This window comes from Schistocerca nitens, chromosome 1 (genome assembly GCF_023898315.1).
Source record: "Schistocerca nitens isolate TAMUIC-IGC-003100 chromosome 1, iqSchNite1.1, whole genome shotgun sequence".
NCBI classification, from domain to species: domain Eukaryota; kingdom Metazoa; phylum Arthropoda; class Insecta; order Orthoptera; family Acrididae; genus Schistocerca; species Schistocerca nitens.
Window position 1 is genome coordinate 1,149,195,328 of NC_064614.1, and position 25,918 is coordinate 1,149,221,245.

The following is a 25,918-nucleotide window of genomic DNA, read 5'->3' on the forward strand; positions in this document are numbered from 1 at the left end:
CTTGTGGACGTAGCAGCAGTAAATAGTCATACACTATTTTTGTTGAACTTCCCGGAGTGGAATAAGAAAAAAATCCAATAAGTGTCGACTTTTTCTTCAAGAACTGGGACTACAGCTCACGAAACCATACATTGAAGAAAGGGCTAAAAATATTGCAGTCTGCCAAACCCTATAGTTTCAAGTGTCGCTGGTATTCTCGGGTGGAAAATCAAGCAGAATTTTGGTGCAAAGGAAGGTCATGGAGGTAAAGGTAGATGTCATTTGTGTGTTAGTGAAATCCATTCAAAAACAGAAAAGTACAACAAAATGAACAAAAAACCAATAATCTGCAACAATTGTGAGATACACTTGTGGTAAACACAGCAAAAAAACTGTTGTGCATTCCAAGTGTGAAGCAGATTGCAAAGAAAGTGGTGAATAATACTTCTCAAATAACTATGTTATGTACCTAAGCTATATGTATATTACCTCAGGTTCTTGTTATATTTTTTAATTATAGTAACGTTTACTTCAGTGGTACTATAATGACTTTTACTACTAATTTTTCTCAAGATAATAAGACTTTGTAAACTTTAATTGCGAAGCAAGTGAAAGGGATAAAATGCATTTTTGAAAATAGTTTGAAAAGAAATATTCAGGTTCTGGATCCTGGTTATGCATCAATAGAGCTTTCAAAAGTATGTTATTAATGTAATTCAAGAACAATTAATGAATTTTATTTATTTTTTAAATTTTGTAATACATGTTACTGAAAATGGCTTGGTATTGCAAGGGTTAACATTTCCCACACTTCCATGTCTTTCCACTCATTTTCTGTTGTCTCCTCTTGTAGAAGTTCTGATATCAGTTGTGCCATGCCTTGTCAGATGACGCTCTCACTTATCTTTGCTGACCCATGGTGGCAAGGAGAGTATGCATCCCTACATGCTAATGGCAGCATATTGATTATTTTACACATCAAAGAAGGAGACAATTATTATTGTTATTTTATTACTATTACTACTACTACTACTACTAGTAGTAGTAGTAGTAGTGTTAGAATGAAGGCAGCTATTAGAGAGTGAAACAGAGAAGATATATTTTGGGTTGTCTGGTATAAGAATGGTAAAAACATTTGCTGTTCAGTGATGTATCAGATGTGCTATAATATAATTGATCATAACAGATTTTGTGTGATATCAAACTAAGTACAGATTGTATATCTAAAAACATAGATGATGTGACTTACCAAATGAAAGTGCTGGCAGGTCGACAGACACACAAACAAACACAAACATACACACAAAATTCAAGCTTTCGCAACAAACTGTTGCCTCATCAGGAAAGAGGGAAGGAGAGGGAAAGACGAAAGGATGTGAGTTTTAAGGGAGAGGGCAAGGAGTCATTCCAATCCCGGGAGCGGAAAGACCCACCCTAGGGGGAAAAAAGGACGGGTACACACTCGCACACACTCACACACACACACACACACACACACACACACACATCCATCCACACATACACAGACACAAGCAGTGATGTATCAGATGTGCTATAATATAATTGATGATAACAGATTTTGTGTGATATCAAACTGAGTACAGATTGTATATCTAAAAACATAGATGATGTGACTTACCAAATGAAAGTGCTGGCAGGTGTCTGTCTGTCTGTGTATGTGTGGATGGATGTGTCTGTGTGTGTGTGTGTGTGTGCGAGTGTGTACCCGTCCTTTTTTCCCCCTAGGGTGGGTCTTTCCGCTCCCGGGATTGGAATGACTCTTTGCCCCCTCCCTTAAAACTCACATCCTTTCGTCTTTCCCTCTCCTTCCCTCTTTCCTGATGAGGCAACAGTTTGTTGCGAAAGCTTGAATTTTGTGTGTATGTTTGTGTTTGTTTGTGTGTCTGTCGACCTGCCAACATTTTCATTTGGTAAGTCACATCATCTATGTTTTTAGATATATTTTTCCTACGTGGAATGTTTCCCTTTATTATAAGTACAGATTGTGATTCACCTGAGTAAATGCAGCCAGCAGAATTTGTTACCATGTGGTGCTCGACTTCAGAGAGGAGCCATTTTGTCACTTTGATACTGTGCATGAATATCGGAGAACTATTGTAAAACCAATCATGGTCACCTACGTTTTAAAGATATTTTAAATCCTTAATGAAGAGTAGTTGACAGTGCAGTGGCTAACCCTGAGGTAAATCAACCTGTTAATGTCAGTTACTGTGGCTTTGTATGGAGTTCATTTCTGTTTTTTCTGAACACGGAGCCTTATGATATAGACAGTTTTATTTTAGTTCACATTTTCATTATTTTTGATGTAATCAGCCGAATTATAGGTTATTATCAAGAGGTCCATATTTTTTTATCAGGCACATAGTCATTCTTCATTGGAAGCCTCTGATCACCAAAGTTGAAATACTCAGTTTAGGTGACTAAAGAATAGTGAACAAACCATGGCACTTTTGCTGCTTTGCACATAGTACACTAGAGCATCAGTCAATCTCCTCTCTTTTACATTATTTGTCCTATATGCTGGACTCTAATCTTTTCAGTGCTGGCTGACCTTCCAGTGCCAGTGAGCGAACTGATTCTTATGAGGACTACCAAATCATAGGAACAGTGTTCAATGCCCGACACCAGTCATTAACAAATATGCCATGACAGTGTTCAATGCCAGACACCAGTCATTAACAAATATGCCATGACAAATAGTTATCAAAATGTATGAGCAGACGTTTTTGTGTGTCAGGGTAGTGCATATTCTACAGACACCACAGACAATTGTCTCTTTGCACTCTACCAAAAAGCAGTATATGAGTGAACTTAAATGTTTAGGGAGGTAAGTAATTGTGACTTGACTGTGCTGTGACAGAAAATCTGTTGCCAGGAGTGTTGCAGTGCAGTATGTCTATATTATGCAAATAATATAATCTTTGGCTTCTCCTCCAGTCTTCCGTATTCAACTTATTTTTAGTGTAAGCCTATGCAGTGCAACCTGCACCAGCTCTGTACATTGTATTAAATATATTAATTTTTTTCCGGCTTTCCCATGAATTCTGTTTTGTTATTATAGATTATCTGTCCTGAGCTGATTGCAATGTAATTAAAAAGAATTACACCAGACTCATTTCACTTTTATTTATAAAGCATCTTCTGTGGTGTTATGTAAATTGGATATACATGTTTGTACATTTATTTTTTGATTTGTTTTTTAGGTTAAAAACAGTGTTTTCTTTATAAAGTTGATCTGCAAGATACTTACAGTGTTTCTTTACATAAACTGCTCCTTTCCCTCTTGCTAGCAGTGTTTGTTGTTGGCAGGCATCATTTCACACCTGCTATTCTATTTCAGCTACTTTTTCATTCCATTGCATTGATCAAAATGTCCTTCTAATAATTTTGCTGCCATTCTTTTGCATATCTTCCAGGTGTCAAATCAGACATAATCTTTATGGATCCCATAAAGAACTGAAATACTCCAGATGAGGGCTTACCAAGGAACAGTATGCCTCTTGCTTCACATTCCCTGAACATCTCTTCAAGATTCTCATCATATGGAAGTGAGCTTTGTTTGCCTTGCAAACTACCCCTCTCATACAAAGTTCCCTATACAATTTCCTATCAAATATCACTCTTAAATATTTAAATTAGTTGACACAGAGAGTATCTCTTCCCCTAACTTATAGGCCCACTTAAATGTTGGCTTGGATTTTTTGAAACGAAAACTGACCGTCTAGTTCTTGCTTACACTGATGCTCATTTTATTTGTATTTACCCTATTCTCCATTGCATTGCAAGGTCATTGTTAGTTTCTCACAACCCATTGCTCAGTTCCTCACTATGTCATCAGATCATCAGCATGCATTTAATATTTATTGTATTACATTGCCTATGTCATTACATGTGTTATAGGTACCGTAACATGCATGCTAGGGCTCTTCCCTGTTACACTTATGACTATGCCTCCACTTTCTGTGGAACGTCTTTTCCACCATTACCCTCTTGGTCCTGCATTTACTCAAACCACAATCCTGACTTCTACTCCAGCAATTTGTAGTTAATGTAACAAGAGCCCATGAGTAAGGCCATTGAATGCCTTTGATAGGTGTAATTGCCTCCAATATTATGTCCTCTACATCATGAGTAAATCCTACAAGATAATTTCACAAGAGTTCCCTAAATCCATGCTGAGTTTCCTTAAGAGATCTGTGTTGTGTATTTTGTAAGTTTACTTAGTTACTAGAATTTCCATCATTTTGCTGTCCAGTGATGTTTGATTAACTGGCCTGTAATTTCCCACATGATATGAATCATCTGCTTTGAGGATATGGATCTCTATGGCTACCCTACAGTTATTTGGCACTGCTCATCTCTCGAAGCTTAACCTGAACAGTTCTTTCATGTCGGGCACAACTGCCGAGTCAGTCTTTTCTAGGAGGTCAGTAGACACATTGTCCAACTCATATGCCTTCCCAGTCCTGTTGCTTCTGAGTACAGTATGATTTACTTTGTATTCATATGTACCTGGAGATGTTCAGACAGATGTCCTACTATGTTCTGACCTGGTTTCTCACTCTTTGTTTGGTTTAAGTCCTGTAGTCTATCCACTGGCATCCCAAACAGGTGACTAAAGGTGTCTGGATTTTCCTTGATATGAGCCCTTCGCACCTATAGATGGAATACTGTTACATATCACATAAAAACCTCTCATCTTCGTGTGTTACAGTTTCTTTTCCCATATCCAACATGAAATAGCTAATTTTTATGAACCTGAAAGCTTATATGTAAGAGGTTGTTTGCATGCATAATGCAAACATCTGTATCTGTTATTAACTTGGGATTTCAGTTGCCCACTAGTTTGCGGATGGAGACCTTGTGGTAGTTTCTTGTTTATATCTTTGGTTTTCTTGTAATTACCATGGAATAAGTAGTCCCTGTTTGAATTTAATTCGTTACTAAATCAACATTATTTTTATCAAAAAGAAATGATTGGAGTCAATATCCAATAGGTTAATGACCCAGAAAGAGATTACAAGGAGAAATTGAAAAATGAAGATAAGTAGTACCCACATGACTTAAATTAACATTTGTATTACTTGTAAGTTATTTTTTGTGTGCTCAGTGTATGTTATCTACTTTTTCCTTAACATAAATTCACAGTTTATTTTTTCTGAACTAGGTTAATGTATCACTATGGATGGAAAATCACTGTTTAATTTTGAAAAGTTGACTGATCTTACTAACTATAACAACCAGAAATTTGCCATTAAAATGTGCCTAAAACATGACAAACTGTGGGAGAAAATGGCCTGGTACTGAAAACAATCCAAAGAATGTACAGTTATCTGTAAATTCATTTATATATCCAAAACTTCATAGAAGAATGACTGTTGAAAGGGCACAGCAAAATTTGCTGTCAGTATTCAAAGGCAAGAGTTCATCTAGTTTTATTAGGCTGACACAATGTTTGATGACTCAGCAGTTCCCTTCTGAGACAAATATAGAAGTACACCCACTGGTTCAACAAATTCAAAGGATTGATAAGAAAGTTGAATATCTTGAAAACTGAAAACGAAAATGCATTGGTAGCTTATACTGAATCTCCATCGCATTGTGGTGGTAGGTTTGTATTTCCAGTTGTATTTGGCAGATGGCTCATGGACTGAATTGGGTGAATATCAATTTAGATCCATAGATTTGTTGTGTAAAAGAAAAACAGTCTTAACATCCTTTTCCGAAAACATCAGCTACGAAAGCAAAAGATCTACTTCATGTAGTACACTCTGATGTCACTGGAGTAATGAACATGGCTTTATGATTTGGAGCACATTATATTCCGACTTTTATAGATGAAATTTCAATCAAATTTTTAAAGGACATCATATTCGCCATTGACTTTACAAATAATTTATTTCACAACTGCAATTTTGGCCTTTGGGTCGTTTTCAACTGTTACTACAAAAGACTTTGCTTCAGCACATCAGACTTTAAAACCCTCCAACATGTATACCTCATCTCAAAAACAGGCATTTCTGCCATAGAAATACAGGAACATCAGATGAGTGTGAAGCTCTGTACATCATGAAATGATGCAAATCACATGAAATGTCACTAATTTTAACATCATTCATGTAAATCTTTACAGACCAGTGTTCTAGCACACTGTTTACATGCAAACTAAAGCCATTGGCAGCCAGAGACAGTGGTCATGTCTGTGTGAGTATTGTTTGCATGAATATCTGTGTGTGTGTGTTGTCTAATTCAGAAGGTCCTTTGGCCGCAAGCTTACTTGCTTAGCAGTCTTTTTGTTGTACCTGTCTGTGACTCAACATCTCCACTATTTGCTGAGTATCAGTCTATCCTGTTCATAATATTGTCATTATTCTATTCTGAATTTCCCAATTTTTAAGAAAGCTTTTACATATCATGGGAAAATCAATTTAAACAATTGTTGGCATGTATAACTTGCTTAAAAAGACTTTTTGCAGGCCATGGTCATCTTACAAATGTTGTGACTACCTCCTGCTCATGGTATCAAGTATAGGTGCAGACAAGGATAATCAGTATGAATTTAGATTGAGTTGAGGTATCCATTCACAGATGCAGATGCAGTAGCTGTGAGAAACTTATTTTGTAAACTGTATCATCAACTAATTATTATTATTATTAGAATGGAGTAGAGTAGAGTTTTATTGGCCCTTGTAATCATAGAATTCACAAATGGTACATTCTAATAAAGGACAAGTCAATGTATAACAAAATATAATTTTAAATAATTTAAATTTACATTAATTTCACTATTTCTACATTATGTGATAATTAATTTACAATATATGGAACTAATATTGTACAAAAATAAAGAGAAGACATTATAAAGTGGAGCATGTACTACATTGGGAGATTAATATTTGTATTACAGTAACATATGGCTGGTAAATCATTAAATTTTTAGTAACATTTATATGATTCATCACTAAAGCAGAGATCAAATCTTTAGTGTACTTCCTAAAGGAACTTGTAGAAGCAGTGATGAGTCAGATATGCCTTAGCAGCTGACTTGATGTTTGCCAGGTCATTTAGTAATTTAATTCCTGTGGGATGTTTATTTATAACTTACACATAATATAGGGTTCCTTTTTGATTAGTGTTATAGAGGTCTTTATTTTAGAGAGCAGGATGTGGCAGAATTTCTAGCTTTTTAAAGAGTGGTCTGCAGGTTTGGTTCCATTTTGCACCTTCCATTATTCTTATGGTTTTCTTTTGTAGCCTAAAGAGCTTTTTCTAAGAGAAGAGTTCCCCCAGAAAATAATTCCATATTTCAGTCTTGAGTATAATTATGTAGGCATACTATATAGTTTTCAGACAGTCTTTGTTGCAGCATTCTCATTAAGTAGCATGCAGTGCTTAATTTATCACAAGCTTTTTCAATAAGCATCCCCCATTTAAGATTATCTTGAAGCCATACACCCAAAAACTTAATCTTGTCTACATTCTGAAGGTCCCACTCAGATACCCAAATCTGAACAGTTTGTTCACCTATTTTCACATTATAAAAATTTAGTGCCACTTTCTTACTTGCGACTATTACCAGTTGGTTGTGACTGAAACAGTTTTCAATATTGTTCAGGGTTTCTGATGGAGACTTATGACAAATTTCCATTTCTTTCCTACTCACTAGCACACCTGTATCATCAGCAAGCTGCATGATGTTCTTGTAGAATTTCTGTAGGTCATTCAAATATAACAAAATAAAAGAGGCCCTAGAACTGAGCCTTGTGGTGCTCCATATTTAGTGGCTTCAGAGTCTGAATAGTGTTGAGTCAATCTGCTGAAACTTCGATGTTGTATTTCAACCATTTGTTTTCGACAGCTTAGGTACGATTTTACCCAGTTATTAGATGTTCCTCCAATCTGCAAGTTCTCAGGCTTAGGCAATAGTTTGATTTGATCTTTGATATCAAGATCTAGACATATTCCAATGACATTTTCACCACTGTCTAGTTTCTGAAGTACTTCACTTAATAGTTCTAAAATTGCTGCATCAGTTGATCAGCCTTTCTGAAACCATATTGTGCTGTGGATAGTATGTTGTGCTCTTCTAGGAAGTATGCTACCCTTCTTTGGAAAAGCTTTTCTATAATTTTTGAGAATACAGATAGTAGAGCATTGGGCCTGTAGTTAGCCACTTCATCATTTTTACCTGTTTTGAAAAGTGGTTAGAGCTTAGCTGTTTTTAGGCATGACTGAAGGTTGGTTGTTAAGTTGATTTGGGGGAGGGGACCAAACAGCGAGGTTATTGGTCCCATCAGATTAGGGGAGGATGGAGAAGGAAGTTGGCTGTGCCCTTTCAAAGAAACCATCCCGGAATTTGTATGAAGCAATTCAGGGAAATCACGGAAAACGTAAATCAGAATGACTGGACATTGGTGAGTGATGGGAAAATTCCAGGTGAGCTACTGACTAAACAATGTGAACTCCACGTTTTTTTAATAAGATTGTCTTGGATGCCATATTTTGCAGTGGAATGGTTCATTTTTAAAGTTCTGATATCTGACAGGACTTCTTTCTGGGTTACCGGCGAGAGAAAAAGTGAAGTATTTACAGATGATAAAAGGTCAGTTTTTATTGGAAGGTTGGATTTCAACGACTAATTTTTTTCACTTATATTGCTATTTCTTTAGGATCATTGATTTATTTACTGTTGCAAATCAATTTAATATTGGGATTTTGAGGAAAAACCTTATCAGTTTCTGTTTCACTATATTCCATAGAGCTTTCATTTTGTGACTGGAGTTATTTATATAGCAGTCATTTGTCATTACTTTAGCTAATTTGATGACTTTTTGTGTGTCATTTTATGTATTTGAAATATGTAAGGAATTTGTTAGATGCTATTATTATTATTATTATTATTATTATTATTATTTTCAATTATTCCCATTTAAGAGAGCGTTTGAACTTGAATTCCTTTATGATGATTGTTTATGTTTTTTCTGAGCCCAAATTTTCTTCATGTGTTCACTGTGTTGTTTCTTTCACTCCGCATCCTGGTCTCTTTTGTGTTGTGGTGTCAAATTTATGTTTTTTGATGATGTTCCTGAATTCAGTTCTATTTTCTGCATCGTTTTCTGTTATGTGTGCTTGCCTGAGGTCCTCTTCAACTTCTTTTATCCATTTTGTTTTTCCCCTGCCTGAGTTGATGACTTTAAGAATTCGCTTTGAAATTCTGTTTTCATTCATCCTGTTGATATGTCTGCAGAACTGCATTCTTCTTTTCCTTATTGTATCCGTAATCTTGTCTGTGTATTTATATAATTCTGATGTTGGTCTCTTCTTCCAGATTCCTTGCAATTGTATCGGGCCAAAAATTTTCCTGAGAATTTTCCTTTCTTGTTTCTCTATTTCTTGGATTATAGTTTGCCCACCTATTTGTGTTGTTTCAGATGCATACAGTGCCTCCGGAAGTACGACGGTGTTGTAGTGCCTCAATATTGCATTAATGGATATGGACTTTTTGTTATAATAGTTCCACGTGAGTTTATATGCTTTCTGTAGTTTTTGTATTCTTTCCTCATTGGCCTTTAGGTTGATCCCTGATGGCTGGATGATTTCTCCCAGTTACTTAAAATGTGGTACTTCTACGATTTTCCCATGGGTTGTCACAATAGGCAATTTGTCTTGTGGCACTCTTTCTATATACTGGGTTTTCTCATATGAGATTTGCAGGCCAGTTCTTTGTGCAATTTCGTGTAACTTCTCTATGGCGTTAGTGGCTTCTTTTCTATTATTTGTGAGGATTGCAAGGTCATCTGCAAAAGCTAAACACTTCACATTGAATCTATTATCTTTTCTAATGCCAATTTGGATTCCTTTGACTTCTTTTTCCCATGTTCTGATGATTTTTTCAAGAATGATATTAAAGAGTAATGGTGAAAGTCCGTCACCCTGTTACAAATGGTTCCGAGATATCCCCCATAAATTTAACCTTGGAGACTATGTCAGTTAATGTTTCCCGAATGATTGCTCTTGTCTTTCTGTCAATGCTGAATTCTTCCAGCGTCTTGCAGAGCGCTACTCTGTCTATTGAGTCGTAGGTCTTTTTAAAATCTACAAAAGTAACCACTGTGTTTCAGGTGTTTCTCATCTGGAGAATAATTTTCAGATTCCAGATCTGCTCTATGCATGATCGTCCCTTGCGGAAACCAGCCTGGTATTCTCCTATGAATTATACTTTATGCTTAGAAACTGTGATAATTTTTAGAAATGAAAATCTCATCTATAAAAACTCAATGTAGATTGTGCAAATATAAGTCTAGTGAAACTTCATTTTGTCTGGTCACCCATGATACAGAGCATCATAGACAATGGCACACAGATCTGTGCTGTTTCCATGACTTCAGGGAGGCTTTTGATATGGTTAAGCACTGTTAGTTAGGGAACAAAATATGAGTTTATCAAATATTGGACCAGGTTACTGATTGCATTCCAGACAGATCGAACTCAAAACATCGTTCATAACACAACAGAACTGAGAGATTTAAAGATAATTTTGGTGGTAACCCAAGAGGGTGTGATAGCATCATTACTGTTTACAATAGATGTTGATGATCTAGTGTATGATGTTGGAAGCTCTGGGAGTCTACATGTGGATGATGTTGGTGTCTTTAGGTACGTTGCAATGCCAGAACAGTCAGTCAGGCTAGCAAACGAAATTCATGAAGTTACTACTATTGTTTGTTGACTGGGATTATATATAATAATAATATTTATTTAGTTATATATTTTTACATATGATGATACCCGTCATTCCATATTCAGGTATTTACATTAATTTATGTTTCATGAACATTGTTCCTTTACTAATGGTGTTGCAGAAATTTGCAATCGAAGTTTTTAAGACAGCTGTTGTAAAAAGTTGTAAGTAAAGATACAAAGTTCACAAAGAATAAGTAAATGCAAGCATCTGAAGATAGGGTGAACATAAAATGAAGCTAATCTCAAACATCAAACAATGGAAAATCTAAGGTAGAGCGTAACAATATTATGAAAACAAAAGTTGCTACACACATATGCAGCAGAGATGCTGAGTTGAGGACAGGCACAACAAAAAGACTGTAACAAATGAAGCTTTCAGCCAGTAACGCCTTCAGCATCCACGCACGTGCATGCACACACACACACACACACACACACACACACACACACACGGCTGCTGTCTCAGGAAACTGTACTCATGTGGTTGCCTGAGACTGCAGTCGAGTGTGTGAGTTCCGTTTGCGTGAGTGTGTGTGTGTGTCTCTGTGTGTGTGTGTGTGTGTGTGTGTGTGTGTGTGTGTGTGTGTGTGTGTGGGTTTTGTCTATTGTTGATGAAGGCCTTACTGGCCAAAAGCTTTATTTGTGACAGTCTTTTCGTTACGCCTATTTGCGACTCAACACCTCTGCTATGAGGTGAGTAGCAACTTTCCTTTTCGTAATATGTGTACTCTCAAAAATGTGTGCTTGTAGGTGTAATTTGTTGGTGTGGCATATCAGGAAAGATGTGGCAGCCATATTGGTATGTTATCCCATAAACATTAAATTCATGAATGCTATAGTTTCAGCAATGCTGTCACTTCACACGGTAAGATGGCCCAAGAGCTTAAGTAAGTGTGTGAATCAGGCCCATGGGTCACTAGAGGTTGTCCAAGTCTGCTCTAGAATGACCTAAAATGGAATGTGTCTTACAAAGCACTTACTTAATTGGATATCGAGTACTGTACATTGGCCTGTGTCACTTACCATATTGGATTAATGGGACTGAGATAACCCAATGAACACTGGTTTCTTTTGTGATGGATTTTCTTAGTCAACACTAGACCATTATGAAGATGTTCTCAATGAACTCCAGTGACAGACGCTACAGTTTGTGTCATGGAGAGGTTTACAGTTGAAATTTTGAAAGTGCACATTCGAGGAAGATTTGGGCAATATATTACTTTCTCCCATTACTATTTGCAAAGTGTACACAATTAATTACTTAAATTAGAGATCATAGGGTGGATGGTCAACAATGATTCATCTCATGAGTCATTTGCCAGTGGAACAGGGAAGGGCAGAAATGTAGTTGGTACTAGCAGTATCCTACCCTATACACAATATGGTGGCTCGCAAAAAACACAAGCTGATCTTGATGTACACTTTTCTGATGTTCTCCATATTTATGCATGCCATATTGTAAGAAAAACTTGAAGAGCAAACTCAGCAGACAATGTTATTGTTTCCACTGGGCAGAGCTGTGTTTTCTCGTAAAACTGTTGTAGTTCCATTATATTCACAATGAAATGATTTATACCCAGTTTAAATTATATGTTGAACAATATTTAATTTCAGCATTTGGGACATATGCTTGACTGCAAACTTGAGTATTTGCCACTGATAGATGCGGCACTATCGTCTCTGTGACTGCTACATTTATCCAGTAGTTTGCTCATATTCTCCAAATTATTTGTTTTTCAAAACTCTCAGCATCTTGACCCCTTACCTATAGAATCCTAAAAACAATTCCTTTTTTTCAAACTCATTTTTAAATGGTTTGTTTAAATCTAAGTACAAATATCTTACAACAGCACTAAGTTTTTCCTTTCTCGGTAAATCATGGGTTGTGTCTACGACCAGTGAAAAGAATGGCTGCCTTTTAATCTCACCAATAATCCAGTCTAAAAGAGCCAAAGAAACTGGTACACCTGCCTAATATCATGTAGGGTTCCTGCGAGCACGCAGAATTGCTGCAACACAACTTGGCATGGATTCGACTAATGTCTGAAGTAGTGCTGGAGGGAACTGACACCATGAATCCTGCAGGGCTGTCCATAAATCCATATGAGTGTGAGGGGGTGGAGACCTCTTCCGAACAGCACGTTGTAAGGCATCCCAGATATGCTCAATAATGTTAAAGTCTGTGGTGGCAAGTGTAAGTGTTTAAACTCACAAGAGTGTTCCTGGAGCCACTCTGTAGCAATTCTGGACATGTGGGGTGTCTGCTGGCTGTGCCCAAGTTCGTTGGAATGCACAACAGATATGAATGGATGCAGGTGATCAGACAGGTCGCTTATGTATGTGTTACCTGTCAGAGTCATTTCTAGTCATATCAGGAGACCCATCTCACTCCAACTGCACACGTCCCACACCGCTACAGAGCCTTCACCAGCTAGAACAGTCCCCTGATTATGTTACATATCTCTGTATTTGAATAAGCATGCCTAAACCAGTTTCTCTGGCATATCAGTGTATAAACAGGCAGAACAAGTCTCTGCAGGCGACAATGCCTATATAAGACAACAAGTGTCTGGTGCAGTTGCTAGATCAGTTACTGCTGCTACAGGTGGTGGTGGTGGTGGTGGTTAGTGTTTAACGTCCCATCGACAACGAGGTCATTAGAGACGGAGTGCAAGCTCGGGTTGGGGAAGGATTGGGAAGGAAATCGGCCGTGCCCTTTCAAAGGAACCATCCCGGCATTTGCCTGAAACGATTTAGGGAAATCACGGAAAACCTAAATCAGGATGGCCGGAGATGGGATTGAACCGTCGTCCTCCCGAATGCGAGTCCAGTGTGCTAACCACTGCGCCACCTCACTCGGTACTGCTGCTACAATGCAAAGATTTAAGTGAGTTTGAATGTAGTGTTACAGTCTGCACTTGAGTGATGGGACACAGCCTCTCCAAGGTACAATGAAGTGGGTATTTTCCCATATGACCATTTCATGAGTGTAGTGCGAATATCTGGAATCTGGTAAAACATCAAATCTCTGACATCACTGTGGCCGGAAAAAGATGCTGCAACAATGGGACCAATGATGACTGAAGAAAACTGTTCAATGTGGCAGAAGTGCAACCCATCTGCAAATTGCAGCAGATTTCAGTGCTGGGCCATCAACAAGTGCCAGTGTGTGAAACTTTCAATGAACATCATTGATATGGGCTTTCAGAACCAAAGGCCCTCTCATGTACCCTTGATGCCTGCACGACACAAAGCCTTATGCCGCGCTGGAGCCCATCAACAGCAACATTTGGCTGCTGACAACTGGAAACATGTCACGTGGTTGGACAAGTTTCGCTTCAAATTGTATCGAGCGGATGGGTGTGTACAGGTATGGAGACGACCTCATGAATCCATGGACCCTGTAAGTCAGCAGGGGACTGTTCAACCTGGTGGAGGCTCTGTAATGGTGTGGGGAATGTGCAGTTGGAGTGATATGGGACCCCTCATATGTCTAGATACCACTCTGACATGTGACTCATGTGTAAGCATCCTGTCTGATCACCTGTATCCATTCGTGTCCATTTTGCATTCTGGCAGACTAGGGCAATTCCAGCAGAACAATGTGACATCCCACACATCTTGAATTGCTACAGAGTGGCTCTAGGAACATTCTTCCGAGTTTAAACACTTCTGTTGGCCACCAAATTCCCAAGGAACAAACATTGTTGAGCGTATCTGGGATGCCTTGCAGTGTGCTGTTCAGAAGAGATTTCCACCCCCTTGTACTCTTATGGATTTATAGACAGCCCTGCAGGATTCATGGTGTCAGTTCCATCCAACAGTACTTCAGACATTAGTCGTGTCCGTGCCAAGTTGTGTTGCGGCACTTCTGCGTGCTCGTGGGGGCCCTACATGTAATTAGGTAGGTGTACCAGTTTCTTTGGCTGTTCAGTGTAGAATCATTTAACAGTTGTATCATCTTATTTTGAATTTGTGGGCTTAGATATTTTGTTTTAATTTTTTTCATTTCAAAGGTGCAACACACCCAGAAGATGATCATATCTGCAGAGATGGTCTATTGTATTTGAGAAACTGCCACTCTTTTTCCATACTTCAAATTTGTGGTGGTCACAGAAGAAAGTTTGACATAAAGCTAATGTCCTTGTTGCTAGAAATTATAGTTTTCACTTGGTCATGCCCTTCATCAAAAAGTGTGTTAATAGTCTTTCCTTGTTTCCATGTGCTGTAAATAATACACACACTTAATATGTAGTGCATATTTCGCGCACTTTTATTTTCATGCTTAGACCTTACCACTCATTAATTTGTACATTATATCTTGTATTTTCTCCATCTCCAAATAACTAGCGCACCACGTGATATACTGCATTTTAAACAGGGGAGTTGTTTTCTGATGTGTTTTGGTATAGTTATAATGATAATCGCATCCAAATGATCTTTTGGCCTAAGCATTACTAGTGAAAGAACCTTAAGGCTTGTGTGGCCTGCTATTTATAATCTTTTGTTTAGTTTCTCATGAAGTTCTACCTTAGAATAATCTTTTATCATTTCTAAAAGGTGCATTTTGCTGATTATCTTGAAGTCGTGAAGAACAATCCATTGGTGATGAATCAGTGTCTCTTGCTGGTGGTCTGTATTAAAACTGTGCATCACCAGGATGCACATCCATGGCTGGCATCATGTCCTCTATGAACTTGTAAATTGTCAAAATCTTTCCTTGTTTCATTTTTGCACCTATATTGACTTACACTTTCAATTTTTAACAATATTAGAGAAGGAAACTTGCTACTCACTGTCTAATGGAGATGATGAGTCGTGATAGGCACTACAAAAAGATTCACATAATTATAGCTTTCGGCCATTAAGGCCTTTGTCAGCAATAGACACACATACACACACGCACGCACACATTCATGCAAATGCAACTTGTACACATATCTGCAGTCTCAGACAATTGAAACCACACTGCGAGCAGCAACACCAGTGCATGATGGGAGTGGGGGTAAGGAGGAGGCTCGGGCGGGGAGGAGGAGGGTTATTATGGTGGGGGTGGCAGTGCTGCAGTTTAGACGGAGGGCAGGACAGAAGGTGGGGAGGGGGGAGGGGGAAGTAGTGGAAAGGACAGAAATAAAAATAAATTTAAAAACTGGCTGTGTCGGTGAAATGACAGCTGTGTAGTGCTGGAATAGGTACAGGGAGGTGGCTGGATTGGTGAGGACACTGACTTATGGAGGTTGAGACCAGGAGGGTTATGGGAATGTAGGATGTATTGCAGGGGAAGTTTCCACCTGCACAGTTCAGAAAAACTGGTGTTGGTGGGAAGGATCCAAATGGCACAGGCTGTGAAGCAGTCATTGAGATGAGGGATATCATGTTTGACAGTGTGTTCAGCAACAGGGTAGTCTACTTGTTTTGTGGACACAGTTTGTCAGTGGCCATTCATGCGGACAGACAGCTTGTTGGTTGTCATGCCCAATGCAGCACAGTGGTTGCAGCTTAGCTTGTGAATCACATGACTGGTTTCATAGGTAGCCCTGCCTGTGATGGAATATGTGATGTTAGTGACCGGACTGCAGTAGGTGGTGGTAGGAGGATGTATGGGACAGGCCTTGCATCTAGGTCTATTACAGGGGTATGAGCCATGAGGTAAGGGACTGGAAGCAGAGGTTGTGTAAAGATTGATGAGTATATTGTGAAGGTTCGGTGGACAGCGAAATACCACTGAAGGAGGGGTAGGAAGAACAGTGGGCAGGATATTTCTCATTTCAGGGCACGATGAGAGGTCATCAAAATCCTGGCAGAGAATGTAAATCAGTTGCTCCAGTCCCAGATGGTACTGAGTTACAAGGGGGGTGCTCCTCTGTGGCCGGACTGTGGGTCTTTGGGAGGTAGTGGGAAACTGGAAAGATAAAGCACGGGAGATTTGTTTTTGCACAAGGTTGGGAGGATAATTCAGTCAGTGAAGGCTTCAGTCAGGCTCTCGGTATATTTGGTGAGGGACTGCTTGTCACCGCAGGACCGAAGACCACGGGTGGCTAGACTGTACGGAAGGGACTTCTTGGTATGGAATGGGTGGCAGCTGTTGAAGTGGAGGTATTGCTGGTGGTTAGTAGGTTTGATATGGATGGAGGTACTGATGTAGCCATCTCAGAGGTGGAGGCCAACATCTAGGAAGGTGACTTGTTGGGTTGAGTAGGACCAGGTGAAGCAAATGGGGGAGAAGTTGTTGAGGTTCCGGAGGAATGCGCATAGGGTGTCCTCCCCTTCAATCCAGATAGCAAGGATGTCATCAATGAATCTGAATCAGGTGAGGGGTTTAGGATTCTGTGTTTTTAGGAAGGATTCCTTTAGATGGCCCATGAATAGGTTGGCACAGGGAGGTGCCTTACGGGTGCCCATAGCCATACCCTGGATTTGTTTGGAGGTAATGCCTTCAAAGGAGAAGTAATTGTGGGTGACGATATAGCTGGTCATTGTGACTACGAAGGAGGTTGCTGTTTTGGAATCCATAGGGTGTCTGGAAAGGTAGTGTTCAATAGCAGTAAGGACATGGGCATTAGGAATGTTAGTGTACAGGTAGGTGGCATCAACAGTGACGAGCAGGGCACTGTGTGGTAAAGGGACAGGAACTGTGGAGAGTCTTGGAGGAAATGGTTGGTATCTTTTATATGGGAGGATAGGTTCCGGGTAATATGTTGAAGGTGTTTGTCTACGGGAGCAGAGATTCTCTCAGTTGGGGCACAGTAACCAGCTACAATGGGTTGTCCTGGGTGGTCGGGTTAATGGACTTTAGAAAGCATGTAAAAGGTGGGGTTGCAGGGACTGGTAGGGGTAAGTAGAGAGATGGACACTGGGGAGCGGTTCTGGGATGGGCCTAAGGATTTGACTAGTGACTGGAGATCCTGCTGGACTACTGGAATGGCGTCACTGTGGCAAGGTTTGTAGATGGAAGTATCTGACAGCTGACAGAATCCTTCTGCCAGGTAATCCTTGCGGTTCAAAATGACAGTGGTGGAGCCTTTGTCTTCCCCCCCCCCCCCCCCCCTCCCCACTCTCCACCTTCTCCCCTGCCCTCCGTCTCAACTGCAGCACTTCACTGTCCGCCACCCTCACTATACTATCCCTCCCCCTCCCCGTCTGAACCTCCTCCTTACCCCCACCCAGTTTCCACTCCCATCATGCACTGGTGCTGCTGCTCGCAATGTGATTTCAGTTATCTGAGACAGCAGACATGCGTGCAAGTTGCATTTGCATGAATGTGTGTGTGCGTGTGTGTATGAGTGTCTATTGCTGACAAAGGCCTTAATGGCTGAAAACTATAATTGTGTGAATCTTTTTGTTGTGCCTATCATGACTCAGTATCTCCGCTACATGGTGAGTAGCAACTTTCCTTCTCTAATATTGTTACATTCCACCTTGGATTTTCGATTGTTTGACTTTCAACTTTTAAATCATCAAACTTTTCTTCAGATTTACAATCATTATTAATTTTAATACATATCTATTATGGACATTTAACTGATCACTGAGAGTGTGTACCGATCTTCATTGTCTTTTTAACTTCATCCCTGCAGGCTTTTAATTTTCTCTTTTAAGCATCACTTCTAAATATGACCTATTTCTAGATATTGTAATTTCTAATGTAAAACGTGAAAGGCTGTCCATAAAAGGAAAACGAGCAAAACGTTGTATGTCAATGCATGCAGAGTTTCGATGAAAAGAAAATAAAGAAAAAATGAGAAGCTACTTTCTTATTACCTTTTCTTCTTCAATCATGTGTCAGCATAAATGTTACTATTCTCATTATGCACTTTCCATCATTTCTGTTTCAAAGTTAATATTTAGTAGTTTAACCAATGTTATATCCTCTAGCTGCCCAAAACAAAATTCTTAAATCAAAATCAAACAAATAATCACTGAGATAATATATTCATGAATAATTATTCTACGATCCTGGCATGTAGTTACAGGCCATACATAATATATGATATAGCAGCTTGCTAATGAGACAAAATTACACATGGGTAAAAATTAAATATTACTCTGTTTTAAACAATGGCAAATCCAGGACAGAATTAACAATATTATGAAAACGATAGTTGCTACTCACTGTATAATGGAGATGCTGAGTCACAGATAGGTACAATGAAAGGACTATCAGAAAGTGAGCTTTCAACCAACAAGGCCATCGTAGAAAATAAACAACAAACACACACACACACACACACACACACACACAAACACACCCAGTCTCTGGCTGCTGAGGCCATGTTGCAAACAGCAGCGCATGATGGTAGAGGCAACTGGGTGGTGGGGGTAAGGAGCAGAGTGGGGTGGAAAGGGGGTGGGATAACAGGGTAGGGGTGGGGGAAGGTAAGGACAGCTTGTGGGAGCATACAGGGACAAAGTGGAGAGAGGGTAGGGCAGCTAGGTTCATTCAGAAGGTTAGATGGAGGGCAGGTAGTGGAAAAGGAGAGCATTAGATAGACCGAGGGTGCATTGGTGGAACAGAGGGCTGTGTAGTGCTGGAATGGCAACAGCAAAGGGGTTCTGTGGGTAAGGAGAATGACTAATGAAATTTGAGGCCAGAAGGGTATGGGAATGTAGGATATGTTGCTGGGAGAGTTCCCACCCGGGCAGTTCAGAAGAGCTGGTGTAATGGTAAGGATCCAAATGGTACAGGCTGTAAAGCAGTCATTAAAATGAAGATTGCTGTGCTGAGCACTGTGCTTAACAATTGGGTGGTCCAACTGCTTCTTGGGCACAGTTTGTCAGTGGTCATTCATATGGACAGACAGCTTGTTGGTTGTCATGCACATGTAGATTGCAGCACAGTGATTGCAGATTAGCTTGTAGATCACATGACTGGTTTCACATGTCGCCGTACCTTTGATAGGATAGGTAATGTTCAGAAAAATGTTCAAATGTGTGTGAAATCTTATGAGACATAACTGCTTAGGTCATCAGTCCCTAAGCTTACACACTACTTGACCTAAATTATCCTAAGGACAAACACACACACCCATGCCCAAGGGAGGATTCGAACCTCCGCCAGGACCAGCCACACACGATAGGTAATGCTTGTGATCAGACTGCAGTAGGTGGTGGTGGGATTATTTATGGGACAGGTCTTGCATCTAGGTCTGTTACAGGGATATGAGCCGTGGGGCAAGTGGTTTGGAGCAAGGGTTGTGTAGGGATGGACGAGGATGTTGTGTAGGTTTGCTGGCAGCAGAATACCACTGTGGGACAGGTATGAAGGATAGTGGGCAGGACATTCTTCATTTCAGGGCAAAATGCTAGGTAGTTGAAGTCCTGGTGCAGAATGTAATTCAGTTGCTCCAGTCCTTGGTGGTACTGAGTCATGAGGGAATGCTCACCTGTGGCTGGACGGTGGGACTTTGGGAGTCACTGGAGAGATAAGGCATGGGAGATCTGTTTTTGTTCAGGGTTAGTAGGGTACTTATGGTCTGTGAAGTCCTTAATGAGACGTCCAGTATATTTCAAGAGGGTCCGCATGTGTACTACTAGCCCTCCGTATAACCTCCCGAATTCGCGTAGCTGCCCTATCCTCCCTTTACCTTGTCCCTGTACACTGCCACAAGCAGCACTTTACCGTCCCTCACTCCTACCCTGATATCCCTCCCCTTCCCACCACAGCCCCCTTCTTACCTCCACCACATGGTTGCCTCTATCATTATGTGCTGCTGTTCGCAATGTGGCCTCAGCAGCCAGAGACTGTAGTCGTGTGTGTGTGTGTGTGTGTGTGTGTGTGTGTGTGTGTGTGTGTGTGGTGTTTATTTTTGACAAAGGCCTTGTTGGTTGGAAGCTCACTTTCTGACAGTCTATTTTACTTTTCCATCATAGCAACTATGAAACACTTTTTTCTGAAGTAAGGGAGAAGAATATTGTGCATTCAGAATATCTCATATTTATATGTTTGAGGCAATGGTTGTAAAGATTAGATTAGCTTTCTGTTCATTTTGTTCACCTCTACACCTTCACCATCTTCCTCTTCCTCAGTTGCTGAATACTCTATGCTAGTATTTCCTCTTTGATTGTTATTATACATTAATTAATGGCAATATCTGTTTCAAACAAATACTATCACACTGTTTGCTTCCTTTACGATTTCTCAGGTGCAGAACTGTTACGCTCATTCTGTGTTTCAGCAGTGATGAAATCAAAAAATTATGTAGTGAGTCCCTGTTCCAAACATATCCTATGATAATTATTACTGAATTAGACATACATGTTCCAAGAACAACAAACCATTACTGTAACTGAGAGTGAACAAAGAAAAATGGAATGTGGTCACAAACACCCAGTGCATCAATTAAGAATAACTAAGAAAACATGATTTTTAGGTATAAAATCAACTTTTGCATCAATTTTGTTAGTAGAATTTGACTCAGTGAATAATAAATGACGTTTAGAACCATTGTAAAAATAAATAAATCTAAATCAGTAAGAATAAACTTTCTTTCATGAAGTCAAACTTTATTGCTCTAAAATCCACTTGTTAATGATTACTTTTGACACATAATGACTATTTTGAAAATGACAAATCACTAATATATTTTTTCCACGTAGTGTATCGAATATGACACAGTTGATGTTCATCCAAAATACAGTTCACTTTGTGAACAAATATTATTTGAAGTAATGTAGCATATATGATACAAGTATAGAGGAAATTTGTCAACATTTTTCATAATGTATTGGACATTGGTCAGAATGCTACTGAAGTTATGCAATAGTTCCTTACTGTCTGTTGGCTATCACTTTTAGAATTATAAGCTTAATCCATTGGGGAAGATACATTTTGAACCCTGTTACGTATAATTTTAACAGCTTGATAGTGAAATTCCGAGTGGAAGATATGTTCTATTTCTCTGAAAACTGTCTCATTTAGTAATACTCTGGTTTATATACAAGCTACATCTACATTACAGAGTCCTGTTGTTTTATAATGGCAATAGTAGCTGTTCAGTGCATCAGTGTTATACTACAGTCTCATCAGTGGACATGCTGCTTCCTGACTGTGGCACAGGAAAATTTAAGACTGTTAATTTAATCTGTAGTAACATAGCTAGTTTTAATATTGCAGGCGTGATAGGAAACATAGTAGTAAGTATACAGTGCATACATTACTGTATAGCAGATTTAAAAATAAAATGGCATGCAAACTTGCAGTTTTAAAAATAATCTAATAGCTGTTGTAATTGCATCAGTCATAGCACATGCAAAATATGTAGACCTTAACTACATAATTCTTGAAAAATATATCTCTGAACTACGTAAAGCTGTTATTTGCAGTCTGTAATAATTTTTCAGTCTCCAATGCAGTAAAGATACGTTTTCATTCCATAGGGATCCACAGACTCTATGTGTTTAATAAAAGAATACATTGCTCGTAGTATGCTGTATTGTACTTTATTAAAATCATGCTATAAGTTAATGTCAGCCATGATGAGCATGATATATAATAGATTATATTGCATATCAAAATCATGCTATTAGTTAATGTCAGCCATGATGAGCACAGTATATAACACATTACATTGCAAGTGTACTTCATAAAGGCCTGAAGTTAGCTAATAGCATGATTTTAATAAAGAACAATACAGCCTACAAGGGACAATGTCTTCTTTTTTAACAAAGATACATTTGTTACACTGCTTTCTTGACCTTACACAATGGCTTTCAAGTTAATTGCACAAATAATATCAAGAATAGGTATTCATCTATCAGCTAAGTGACAGGCATGACATACGCATTATATGTCGTTTATATCTGGATAAGGTATCTGCAATAAACAATAGACATCTGACATGCAGAAAAAAACAACAAATATCATAGAAAATTGCATTAATGGTGATTAAAATTTGTGTGTTAAGGTACTGATACACAAAATATCACCATAATTCCCTTCAAAAGATAGTACTTGACCAGAAACTGACATTAAAGTATGCCAAAATGTTAAACAGCACTTGAAGATGAACCCACAGAGTTCGATGTGCAGAGCACATTAATAAAAGAAGTGTGACTAATGTCAAATTTTTTGCTCTAACACAGTCATGGTTGTAACCATTTACATCATGGATGTGATGAAATATATTACATATGCCTGCTATGCAGAAGATGTAAATACAGCCACACATCATAGATACTAATCCAGTAAAACTATTTTTCCATCTGACAGCAATTCAAAAACAGTGTATTGTTACAAAGTGCTTACAACATAACATTTCTACATTTTGATTAAGGAATTCATGACTCGATAGCTGAATACCAATGTAAGCCAGAAAAGGATGAGACATATGTCTTAGCAGTTACTAGCCAATAAGTTCAGTGACTGACTGTTTTATACATCATCACCTTTTGACATATTTCTGAATAGTATTCTCACTTCAGTTATTATTCACAGACTTACAATGCATTGGAAACTAACAGGCCATGCATATAATACAGCTTCCAGTGTCTGATGGCTTCTAAAGAACAGATTCTAAATTTTTAGGAATTGTGACTGTGATAAATAGAAACATAGCTTACTAAGATAAAGTTTTGTTTAGCTTGTAGTCTGGAAGTGGTACATTTATGTGTATAATTGGGAACTTTTATCTGATGAGTTGTGGAAAAAAGGTAGTGAAAATTGCTAGACACACCAGATTGACGAGACCAGCTTTATAACTAATGGATTAGAAATTAGAAGAAAGACAATGTGGGGGTATGTTACTACAATTGCCCTTGAAAAATTGTCTCCAGTTCTCAGGAAATCTTATTGTGAAATGGATCCAGTATTGGTGGTGTCTATATTGTATGAGTACACATACATACATCAAGATATAGACTTGTGAAATATCACTAGATTGAATAAAGTATACCAATTAAACATTCATTCTTTGAAAGTGTATTTGTATGAACCTGTGCAATGAAAAGTACATCAGTACCACTGGGGATCTTTGAAATATATCCAAATAAGAAAACATTGGAGATAACTTTAAAATATACCCAAAGAGGCATAATCTCAAAACATAAAACTTAATATAATGATAGGAAACATAATAAAATTTATCAGTTACAAAAAATTGAAACAAATTTCGTTGGACTTAAAAAAACACAATCATTTTGACATTCATTTTGTCTATTTGCTTCAGTTTAAGTGACTGCCAAGTAGGTGGTGTTTTTTCTGATGCTTTCATAGAATATAATAGTTACATGAACTAATCAAGAAAAGAAAAAAGTTAACATGCACAAAATTTGACATTTTCCACTAAAAATAAGCTTCTTCAAATATGGAATAAAATTAATGCAAACACTTTCATGAAATTGTGAAATGTGAGCTGAAAATGAGAATTGCTTCAAGTTTATGCAGTGGAGATAAAGTAATGCAAAATCATTAAATTTGAATTGGTACTTGTGTGATCGTCAAAGATATTCATGTTATTTTTAATTCCATTGACTATTCTGTTTTTTGACACCATTAAAATTCAAAATGTCACTTTATATATAACATGACACCTAATGTAATATTCAAAATTTAAACATAATTTAGAAGAGATAAAAACATTTCCAACCCTAATGATTTAAAATTATAGACCATATTTGTCACTGCTTTCTTCATTTATTTATCACAACTCTTTTAGATTTGTAATCACAATCATAGTGATACCTTCAACACATATAATACTTTTACTTTTTGAGAACAGCTACAACATACATGTCTGAGTCAGAATAATAGAAAATATAAACCAGGCCCACCCATGATTAATATGTTTTCGCTCAAATGCTGTCATTTATTTAGTTTCTATAGTATTCCCTACTGTATACATGTACTGTTGTTTCTATTTCTATTGTATTTCAATTTTATGTAAGCACTTTGTTTTTGTTATCTATACTTATCTCGCTGACAATCTCAGTTTTGTTGAAAAAGAAAATTGTGGCAATAGTGATTTTTAATATTATTCCAGGCCTCAAGAGGACTCGACATATGCTGGCTATCATCTTGCCTATGAAGTCAAAAAGCTCATGTATGCTTTCAGCACTTAACTCTTCTTGTTTCTGTTAGATATTCCATATTTTCTCATAGTATATCTCTATCTCAGTCACATTATATTCGCTAGAAAGCAGGCAGTTGAAATAGTGACCCTTTGTGTAGCAAGCTGCATGTATTTTGCATGGTTGTTTCCATTACTTTGTAAATGTTCATGTTTGTGTTGCATTCTTCCTTTTAGAGTTAAGTTGCTGAATTCATTTAGTTATGCCTATTTTACAGTATTTAATTGTGGTGTGCCTCAGTGAGTGGTACGTGTAAAAAATCAAGGAATTTCATGGTGTTGAGTGAAATCTCAGTGCATAACCAGTTTTTGCTGGCTTTGAGATAAGTCCCATCTAATTGCTTAAGGAGGGAAAATAGTGCAGTGCAGTCAAGGGTATGGCATTGATTTGGCAACACTTTTGCCATAATTGCCATGATGGTTATTAATATTCTCAGAAATGTTGTAGCTGCATGGAATTTATTAGAAAATGAATATGTGCTGCTTATCTCAAAATTGAACATGCAGAAAATTCATGTTACACACTTACAGGCTATTTTCTTCTTTAGATTTTGAGTAAACTCAGCGTGCTTCAGCTTAGCAATCAGATATATTAACAAAGAATGCTCTGATTGATATTATACTCATGTTTTGGGTGCCATTTATTGTCTTTTGGTATAGAATATTATAGTTGTGTTAAAGACTTGTTCAAATTTGATCTTGAATATGAAGTAATTATAAAATAAATAGCTCGTAGAAGTAGTTTCCTTCTCTTCTTCAGTGTAGCAATGCAACATTATATGAAATTACTATTTTTGTACACACTACTAATTTCAAAAATATACAGTTAATAAAACATTTTTACACCAAGCAGTGTTCTCACATACAGTCATTTATTTTGTAAACGTTTTCTGAAACTTTGGGTGCTATCACATCAACTCCATAATTGATAGTGAAGATAGATAAATGCTCATGCTAATCAGATGAGTTAGGGTTGTCAGTAACAAAAAATAAAGATGTCGTCTGAACTTTACTAACTGATAGTGCACACTTCATAAAGTGAAACAAAGGAAAAAAACTAAATATAAGCAGACAGACATCTAACTTTCCAAAAAATTAGATAAATGGTGTTG

The 25,918-nt window shown here is 38.1% G+C and overlaps 1 protein-coding gene across 1 annotated transcript in view; it reads left to right on the forward strand.

The window, feature by feature from the left end:
* The window catches only part of LOC126199758 (calcium-activated potassium channel slowpoke), an 872,527-nt gene that overhangs the window by 677,340 nt on the left and 169,269 nt on the right, over positions 1-25,918 (forward strand). The window contains exon 19 of the mRNA XM_049936649.1: positions 24,720-24,779. Coding sequence (XP_049792606.1) covers positions 24,720-24,779 — 60 coding nt within the window. The remainder of the gene's footprint in view (positions 1-24,719; positions 24,780-25,918) is intronic.